Below are 10,592 nucleotides of genomic sequence, written 5' to 3'. Positions count from 1 at the left end.
AAAGTTGCACACAAGCATGGCAGAATGTTATTGTGTGAGTTTTCAAGTGGCATGGTTATAGCAGCTTTTTTACTTCCTCATACAAACCAGGTTAGTCCAAATTCTGTCACATCTGACTATACTATATAAATGTAGCTGCTTAACCAGGGGTGAGTCTAGGATCTGCTCTTTAGGGGGGCTCAGCCCCTAATGAGCAGTTGATAGCAGTTAAGATAGGGGGGTCCGGGGGCATGCCCCCGTACGAATATTATTTTTTTTTAACTGCTTAAATCATGACTTCTGGTGAGTTTTGGGGAAAGCAATAGACAGATTGAGACATGTAATTATGACAAACTATCAACAGATACAAGGCATCTGCTGTGAAAAAAAGATGCCAACTACAAAGCATGATTATTGCAGCACATACCCAGGGATGTCGGACTGGGGGGAAAAAGGGGACTGAGTACCCAGGGCCCTCATGTGAGGAGGGCCCAAAAAGATGCTAGAATGAATAGCTGTGGATGTGGGGAGGGGCCCATAGAAAATGCCTTTCTACAGGGCCCAGAATTTTGAGCTACTCCCCTGCACATACCTTGAACTGGTAAAATAAGCCTTAAAATATTTTTAGACAGGATTATTCATGTTTTTTCTGCTGTTAATTTTCAACTTTTTCATTTACATCATTGATAGAAACTGATATGGTTATACAGCTAAATGATGACTAATCTAATCTAATAATGCCTCTGAACCAGATGGGGAAAATCCAACATCTCTTTTTCTTAAGAGCCCGGGCCTGATAATAAAAGCATTTACTCTAATACAACAACTACATTATATGATAAGTAAGACATCAATAAATCTGAGAAGACCAACTTTAATGATGAGCCACAAAACAATATTATGCAATACAGGAATAGGATGTATATAGCAAAAAAAAAAACACTTAAAGAGGGAAGAAAACTAGTCCTCCATGAAATGCACATGTAATTATAATGTGAATGGAATATTTTAAGTGTTTTAAGTGTTTTTGCCCGTACAATATATGTCCACTTTCTCACCTGGTTCTTCCAGGTCCCTCTCTTTGTCCACTCTCTCTCCATCCTGCTCTCTCTCTCTCCATCCTCTTCTCTCCCTCTATCCCACTCCCTCTGTTGTATCACTGACAATCACATAAAACATTTTGTAATCAACTAGAAAATAATCTTCAAATAAAAGAGAAAACAAAACACAGTAGTCCTACTATATGTCTTATAGGCTACCTAGCCATTTTCTCATTGCTCTCTGCCCTTCTCCCTCTCTATTCTCCTCACTCCTTTGTGCTGTCAACCAGAAGGCAAATGTAATCAACTAATCAACAGAGAATGTATCGTGTGGCTACCAAAGGTTATACATTCACCTATTTATAACATATGTGAATATGGGGTTGCTGTTCAGAGTAGTGGGATAATGTTAAAGGCTTATCTTATACTTTATGACCTGAACCTGGTTGTTTTCTTTAAAAAAAAGAAACGTATATCCATCTATGGGGAAACAGACTGTGAGTCAGGGTTTGTTGTTCCAGTGTTTCAGTTCTGATATGAATGAGTCTGATGATCCCAAGTCGAATTATTTATTTTTCATTGGCATTGACAGTTAAAAATAAGAAAGTGTCTGGTAGGCAGGTAACTGCAGCGGCAGGGCTAGGCTATTTTTAGCGGTGCTCAAGCCGTTACGGCAGGCTATTAATAGCACCCTTTAAAATTTGTTGTAGGCTACTCCTAAGCTACATTTGCCTACAGTTAGCAATTTTGTCTAACAAAATTGGACTCTGTGATGAATAAGCTAGGCTAATTCAGATATGATTGCCATCATTGTGATCAGGGAATCACAGATTGGTTCCACAAATACTACACCTGTAGCCTACTTAACGTGTTCATTCGATTAGATTTAGATTTAGATTTTCACTCCATTAGCCATACCTTTTCAGTGGTTGAAAGTAGCCATACTCTGACGACAGGGAATCGCAGATAGGCTGTTGACTTAAGGCTACAACTGAGATGAGCCTGTCGTCATTTATCCTATTCCATCGCTAAAATGAGGTTTGCAAAAGTAATAAGGTTTGAGCACTAAATGATTTCACAAAATCACAATGATAAGGACTTTATTTTTCAGGGGTGCTGAGATGATTTTTAGGGGTTCCTCAGCATCCCTAAAAATAGCCTAGCGCCACCTATGCGCTTAACTACTCTTTGTTTTATTTATGTTTTAAATGTTTTTATGTCTTTCCTACATAATTCCTCTAATCTGGTTTCTCTGTAGTATTTTTTATTTTTTTTTGTTCAGGACAAAAAAACAAAAACACTTATTATATGGGAGATGAAACACAGCTCCCAGCTTTTTGGCTATGCCAGTGTTTTTAGTGAATCTAATGTCTAGTCTGACTGTTGAACCAGTCCAAGATCTCCTGTTTGTTCTTTTGCTGCCAGTTGATGTTAGCCCTGGTCCTCTCCAAGGCCTGCTCCAAAGCCAGTGTGGCAGATCCAAACCCTGCTACTCTGTGCTTCTCCTCAAACTCCACCAGCTTGCAGAGGAAACATTAGAAACAGTTCAGACAACAGTTTGATTTTTATAATTTCACTAGGAATTACTTAAAGGAGAATTACGGTCAATTTCAACGTGTAGCTCTGTTGTTTGTGGTCTGGGAGTGCTGTCAGTAGAGAGAAAAACGAAAATAATCGGTGTTGCCTACACCAAGATATGCTACTGCTAGCTTTCGCACCCAGGCAGCTGAAACGGGGCAGGTTTTAAACATGCTTTTAGCCTCTTAAAATGTTCGAGATGTCATTACAAGTGCCTTGCCATGTGAACTGATTCCTTCCGAGTGAACACAGTGAATATGACTGCAGTAGATGTGAAAGAAATGCATACAAGTTAAGCCAGTGCACATACCTCTGTTTAGTTCCGGTGAAGTCCACGCAAGTCGACTATCGAATTCATGCAATCCAAAATTGACCGGAATTCTCCTTTAATGAGTACATACCTGTTGTAGTTCAACAGGTGTAGAGAACCTTGCAGTGACCCCACTTATCATAGAGGCAAAGGAGAATGAGCCAACGCCATATCTGGAGAAAAAAAAAAGAACTGAAACAAGAACTGATCCTAATACTGGTTTAAAAAGCAGCTTACCCCCTGTTTTAGCGTAAAAAAGCCGGTTTCATGGTGGAGCAATTATAGGCTTTCGCTAAACTGAAGATATGATAGACTTTGGGAGAGCAGAAGATGGCAGAATTTCTTTTTTTATTATTAAAAGTGAATAAAACTCTTGGCAATATAATCTCTACTAGATCTAACAATAATGTTTACAAAATACTAGGGCTGTCAAAATTAACACAATAATAATGAGTTAATGCAAATTCCTTTAAACGGAACAGATTTTTTCTTGAACGATTAACGCATTTTGTGATTTGGGCCATGGACCGCTCTGTAGTTTGGAAAATGAGTGAAAAGTGATGCAGCAGTAACTTTGGGTAGATCGCACCCTCTAATCGTGTAGACGTCAACACTTGGGCTTCCCTTCCACCAATGTGATCCGAATTGGGGAGAAATTAACAACATCAGAAACCCAGATTACAGCTTTCCCTGACATTAGCATGTAGCAAACATTACATGTAGCAGTGGAATGACTGTTACAGAGTATAGCAGCAAAATCACCATTAAGGTTTCTAAACCAAAAACTACACAATAAAACATGTTTAAACAGGAATCGGATCCGAAATTGGGGAGAAATAATTAACATTGGTAACCAAGAGTGTAAGTAAAATGTAAATTTCCGTCCGTAGGGAGTTGGGTTAGGAACCAGAGGGTTGCAGGTTCAAGTCCTCGTACGGAGTGAGGACTGGTAGCTGGAGATGCCAGTTCACCTCCTGCGATGGTGCTCTTGAGCAAGGCACCGAACCCCCAACTGCTCGGGGTGCTCCTCCAAGAGCAGCCCCCTCACTCTAACATCTCCTATAGCATGTATAGGTTGGTGTTTTAAGCCCCCAACGTCGTCTTCATAAACTACATGAAAGGCACAAGGACTAGGCAAGGGTTACAGTTAGGGTTAAAATTGAGAAAAGTATTTTTTATAATATCTGCACCACACTTCTTCTGCTTTATAAGAGTCCAGGCCTGAGGACATCTACATGCCAGTATTGACTCATAGTGACGCATTGACTTATAGTGCTCCCTACAACAGGAAGTTCCAGTTGTTATACTTTGATGTGCTCCTCCTAACAGGTTCACCAGATCCATCTGTTCAACGCTGCTTGCAGCTTTAGCTTTGTTTTTAAGTTTACTTAAAAATAATTTTACTAAAATAATTTTAACTGTTTTGCTGGTTCTTTTTACTGTTTTTGGGTCTTTTTTTTTTTTTTACAATTTTTATCTTGTGATGCACTTTATGACTTTGTTCTATTAAATGTGCTATATTAAATAAACTTATTATTTTTTCACATATAGCTAGACACAAATTCATTAATTCATCTTTATGAGTGTAATACTCACTGTGTGAACATGTATTCCCACTGTTCCCTGACAAAGTCCCATGCCAGACTCTGTCCCAATCTGTTGCTGGCGACAGATGTAATGACGGAGGTAGCGTCCTGCTTACGGATCATAGCTGAGTTTAAGGTATAAAACAGATACCTGTGAGAACAGAGAAGACAGGCATGACAGTTGCATTCTTTCCATCATTACATTTTTCCACTGGCTCGTTCCAACTGATTTTTAGATTTTGCTTTTAAGACGTTTTCTTCTTCTTCTTCTTCTTCTTCTTCTTCTTCTTCTTCTTCTTCTTCTTCTTCTTCTTCTTCTTCTTCTTCTTCTTAAATTTCAGCCAGGCAGACAATAGGTGGCGGTAATGCTCTGCCCAGCTGCAATTTACCATTAAACAGAAGAAGGTAGTATAGTGGTATTCATCGGAAAAAAAACACATGTATATATTACATTTGTAAAGTTTGGATTTTTGCGGTTTCAATAGTAACCGCTGCAGCTTCCTCGGCCACCACATCCACAAGTTTGAAAATACATTGATGGTCCCGTACCTTCCGCTCCGTAGCATAGATGGCAACCGTTGAGTGTGGGTAGTGTTCAGTGATCCACACTCAGCGTTTTGACTGCTTTGAGTGCAGCATCTGGGTACTCGTAGTGCACTGCATGTGGCCACACTTCGTCAGCGTGAATGCACTATTCACTCAAAACAGCAAGTGTAAGTACAGAAGTGCGCAATTTGAGACACACCACCAAACTGTGTGACATTAGTCAGTAAGTGTGAGTCTGTTGTGTTAGCTCTGCCTACTCTCTCTGGTGGACCAACCACAACTGGGTGATGGAACTGCACTTCGCTTGTGATTTTTCCAGGGAATGTCGCCACAGACAACCAGTTTGTAATACTGGAAATGCAAGGGCTTTCATCAGTGGGCCATGGGCTCAATTACCAGTGTGTTACCTAATTTGGCGATAGATAGCGACTTAACAGACATTTATTTAAATGATAATCTTTAAGATTATTACTTTAAGTTGTATCTAAGTCTTTATCCCATTTTGGTTTTTATTTCTCATTGTTTTACAGTTTTATTGTAAACTATGCTTTTAAATTCTTATTGCAATCAATTTATTTTTTCTTTTTAAGTTTTGTGTTTAGAAAAGTCAGATATAAATTGTAATGGAAAGTTGTTATTATTATTCTTATTAATATTATTATTATTATGACTTAGATAACACATGCTTGGATCATACTTGAGGGCATGAGGACAGTTTTCAACATTACATACATTTTCAACTTCACTATTACATAACAAGGATACACACCTTTCCAGAAGTGTTGTGTTGCTGGTACAGGCCAGTGCCGACATGAGTTTGCTGGCCTCGCTGGCTACAGTAGCTTTTTTGAACTGTGACCAGCCAAACTCCCACTCTGCCTCATCACCTGCTGCCATGGCACTGCAGTACACTGCTGAACGCAGGTTGGGTTCAATCCTGACAAGAGAGTTGGATTTAACAAATTGATTAACTTTAAAAGGGACATGACTAAATGATATATAAAATAGACCAACAAATTGTGTTGAGGGGTCTCCATCCATTGTTTGAACCATTTGGTGGTCAGGTTCTGGCATTCTGTTACTCCAGTCCTGCAGGCCATACGGATGGCGTTCACCTGGTTATACCTGAAGGAAGAGACAAATGATAAACAAAACATGATATTTTGCTACATTTTGCAGGATTTTATTATATACAGTAAATAGAGAAACAAAGTTTGCAAGTATGACCAAAGGGCCTTAATTTCAACTGGTTAAGGGCGTTTTCACATCTCTAGACTGTTTGCTCGGTCAGTTGATGAGTTTGCAAACTTGGTTGGGTTTCTTTTCACACATGGAAAGGTGTCTGTGTTTTGGATTATAGAAATTTCTAACCATGGTCAAGCTAGACATGTCTCGCATCTCCATGGTTAAGCCAGCTCATTTATTTTAAATCATTTTCCAGACATTGCTTGGCGAGCAACGTTACTGCTTCTGCTCTGCTAACCGAAACGTTGTCCTGTTCTGCTCTGCTCCGCCTGTGTCTGTCTCCAACTGTTTCGGCAGCTGGTTTGACCACGGCGATGCGAGTGCCGGCTACCGCAGTATAAACTGCTACAGTTTACATGCTCAGCCACATCGCAGATTGAAAGTAGACCTGACTACAGCTGTTTAGCTCAAACCTGCGGAGTACACTTTGTAGTTGGGTCAGATCGAGGTCTGCTCACGTTATCACCACAAACAAATCGTACTAAAGCGTTCCAGAGTTCCTCTGTCACCAGACAGGTGGCAAAGGAATATCACCCAGGAGACTGAGGTCCGTATGTGAGACACCAAAGAAAGTAATCCACAAAGTAATCTGCCAAACAGCAACAAAAAAAACATCACTTTAGTACCCAAAAGAGTGCATGCAACATATATGACTTAATTACTAAACAAGATTTTACTCTGTAAAACCAGCAACAAAAATACCATCTTTAATGTAGCTAAGTGTTGGCTGGCTCCAAAATAAAAAATTATTCAGTTAAAGTATGTAATATATTTACTGTATTAAATCCAAAAATTACCACAATATGTCATCAGATATTAAGGAAACATGTTAAGTTGAAATACTATCTTTTCTGACAACAATGCTAATGCCAGTATTTTCTCATTTGAAATTTCCGTTTTATGATGGAATGTCTATTTGTGTTTTGCCTGTGTGTTATTATCAACTTTTGACAGCCAGGCCGGGTTGCCAGATATAACGCAAACCCAGCACGCTACAGCCATGGAAGCAGCAAACAAACGAACGGGATCAACGTGGACAGATTCTACCAGACCTAAAAAACCTCAGTTTCTAAACAGTTGCATGAACAGAGACGTAATAAAACTTGGGTAAATATTGGAGATGTATTTGAAAGATGGAGACAGCTTACTGAGTTGGCTAATTCCCTCCTGAACAGGTAAGCATTAAGCTTTAGGCTAATTTATCATGTCTACTAGGGACGGGTATTATCAGTCATTTCAAAATGTGTGTTGTTTGTCAGTCTGGTAGAGGACAGTGAGTTTGCAATGTTTCTAGCGATTGTATTTTTAAGCCGGGATAAGGTGGCTGTCAGTCGGGTACAGAGCTCCACGTGAGCACTGGCTTTAATGACAACATGTCAACATAGCCGTCTAGCAACATTGTTGGAAGCTGCGTTCTTAACCTGGCAACCCCTGTGAACTTTGAGTCTGGGGACGAGGGGCTGGGGGAGACGACTCTTTCCAGCATTTTGAATTTGGACTGCAGTAACTATTTTAAACGCTAGCTATCAGTATTACATATTGCACCTTTAACTTTAAACAACAAACCTCAGTAAATACAAATGAATGTGAGATTGTAGATGCCTATGCTTCTCTGTTTTATTTAGCAAACCTGCCAATGACTCCGAAATGCCAGAGGCCAATGACTTTTTTTTCTTCAGGTAACAGTAAAATTAGCCCTTGTAGACTGTAGCACAGTGGAACCAACTATGCCTGGAAAACATATTGCTAACTCAAAATGGGACTATGTAACTGATTTTTGAAAAAGCTTATCACTCAGTGTTTTAAAATTTAATTCAAAAGACTAAATTACAAAGTCATCAAAACAGCAAAGCAAAATTGAGGTCAGTGGGCACCATTTAAGGTTTACCAGACAGACAACACTGTGGTAACCAGACAGAAAATAGGGGGACAGGAAAACAGCAGCTGCACAGCCCAATGCAATATATTTAATCAGGTCTTTAAAAGTATTTTGCCTCATAGAAGAATAAACGCTGGAATGTCCTCTGGCTCACACAGTAAGAGCATTTGCCCCATTTTGGATGAGTCCTGCAGCAGCGCAGGTTCAAATCCAACCTGCTGCCCTTTGCTGTGTATCATCCCCCTATCTCTCTCCCCCTTTCATGCCTATTCACTGTCTCTATGTAATAAAGGAAAAAGCCCCAAAAAAGAATCTTAAAAAAAAGAATAATAAAAGCTACAGAAGCCCTGAAAGGCAAGGTTAAAAAAAGTTTTTTCAGACCTAAAACCTAATTTTATCTCATACGTTAGTGATAAACTTAGGTTTTGTCTACAGATCTTAAAATGTATTTAGGATGTTTTTCTAATAGTCAATAAAAAAGACGTTGTCGATGTTATTGAAGCTAAATAGCCCAAAAACTAAAAATTGTAAAAACATGTTGTTTGCCTGTAGTGTCTCCCTGTAATGTGCTAATCTTATCAGCACTGATATTATCTTAACCTTAAAGAAGAGTAAATAATAAAACAAATAGTAATAGTATAGTATAGAGTATACTTACTGTATACATGTAAACTTTTGTTTGATATCCAGGTGAGTATACTCACTGGTCAGTGTGTCTGTCAGGAACACGGGTCCAGTCGGATGTCATGTTTTTGAAGTACAGGAAGAGTGGAGTCACTAGCTTTTTTATGTAGTCCTAGAAGTATTACAGAGATGTGATTAAAGTATGCTGGTTTATCTACAGAACCTGCTATGCATCTTAACAGCCACCAGAGAGCATAAAGACCAACCATGGTTGTGTAAATAAACATACTGTAGGATCCAAGAGGAGCTTTGCTTTGAAGGATCTAAATCCTACAATAGCAAAACTTTGAAAAATCTTTGTCACTGACATACACCGATAATGTATTGTACCTGCATAGGCTGATAGACTTCAGTACGGTCCAGCATGAGGTAGTAATAGTCCAGATTATCCAGAGCAGACTGCCAGGGCATGTATTCTGTCTCCACAGACAGATAGAGGGTTGTGTTCAGAGCAAGAGGAGTAGAGACCATCTGAGCTCTGTAGAGAGAAGAGATGCATGTGTTTAAAATGATTTAATATTAAGTTGGGATATTTGTCTCTAAGATTTCTGCCTCTACCAAGGGCGGAAATCCCAGGGGGGTCGGGGGGGCAGGACCTGTGTGCTGTGTATTGTAAATAACATAATGATGTATACTTAAAATATCTGTGTAAGTAGTAAAACAATACAAACCCCAAAAAATGCTTTTTAAGTTTAGAAACATTTTGAGTCTCCCCTCCCTTGCCTCGCAGTGGTTTGGTCCACTGCCTGCTGTACGTCAGGATCAGCACTAGACTCACAGTCACATCGGTAGTGACAGGAATGTAGTAAGTAGGCGGCTCAAGGCTATTTTATTCACATTAAACATCGGATGAAGTTGTTCTTTTCTCAAATAGAAATGATGCTGAGTAATTAATTAGTCATGACAAAAAAGTTTGCTATGTTAGTGTAATATAATGTAACGTTACCTAGCTTACTTAATAGCTTGTTGGATAGAAATGCATCCACTACAACTAACGTTACCACAGCGATAAGCATAACATTATGTGTGTGAACTGATATTAGGGTTAATATTGAAGATCTAGAGTTGTGTTTTGCTGAATATGAAGTTAAGTGGCTGTTCATATATCCTCTGTCCCAGAAGAAACCTAATATTTATGTGGAGGACGCAAGATCATTTGAAGACATCTGACGTTAAACATTTGTGTTGTTGTTGCCCAGATAAAAAAACAAAACAGACATAAGATCCTATACACCAAAACGCCAAGTAAGTAGGCTACAATAAGTCCTCATATCAAGACAATTTGGTAACATCTTTATAAGAATGGATGCTTATGGAAATACTAACGTCACTATGTCACAGGCAAAGGAGACAAAGAACTGAGGAACAGAGAGACCAGGGACAGTCAGGTAGAGAGTCTCAGGGAGACCAGGGACAGTCAGGTGTAGAGTCTCAGGGAGACCAGGGATAGTCAGGTGTAGAGTCTCAGGGAGACCAGGGACAGTCAGGTGTAGAGTCTCAGGTAAGGAACAGGGAGACCAGGGACAGTCAGGTGTAGAGTCTCAGATAAGTGTGTTGAGCTTAGTTAATATTTTTGGAGTTGTGTTGCCGTCAGGGTTAGCAGATGAGCTTTATTAGTGGCTCACTAATTTACATTATGATCAGCTAACAAGTGTGCAAAAGCATTGTATTTCTTTCATATGGGGACACTTTTTCAAAATAAGTCATTATGTTTTAAGGTATTTTTGTGGCTTGATTGTAAACAA

The 10,592-nt window shown here is 39.3% G+C and overlaps 1 protein-coding gene across 1 annotated transcript in view; it reads right to left on the bottom strand.

The window, feature by feature from the left end:
- Positions 1–2,383: 2,383 nt before the first annotated feature.
- Positions 2,384–10,592, bottom strand: part of LOC144521592 (aminopeptidase Ey-like) — a 29,293-nt gene continuing 21,084 nt past the window's right edge. Inside the window, exons 17-23 of the mRNA XM_078256148.1 lie at positions 9,178–9,325; positions 8,868–8,959; positions 6,054–6,164; positions 5,809–5,976; positions 4,504–4,644; positions 2,999–3,080; positions 2,384–2,539 (exon numbers count right to left, since the gene is read on the bottom strand). Coding sequence (XP_078112274.1) covers positions 2,384–2,539; positions 2,999–3,080; positions 4,504–4,644; positions 5,809–5,976; positions 6,054–6,164; positions 8,868–8,959; positions 9,178–9,325 — 898 coding nt within the window. The remainder of the gene's footprint in view (positions 2,540–2,998; positions 3,081–4,503; positions 4,645–5,808; positions 5,977–6,053; positions 6,165–8,867; positions 8,960–9,177; positions 9,326–10,592) is intronic.

This window comes from Sander vitreus, chromosome 8 (genome assembly GCF_031162955.1).
Source record: "Sander vitreus isolate 19-12246 chromosome 8, sanVit1, whole genome shotgun sequence".
NCBI lineage: Eukaryota > Metazoa > Chordata > Actinopteri > Perciformes > Percidae > Sander > Sander vitreus.
This window is presented reverse-complemented; position numbering and strand designations above follow the sequence as displayed.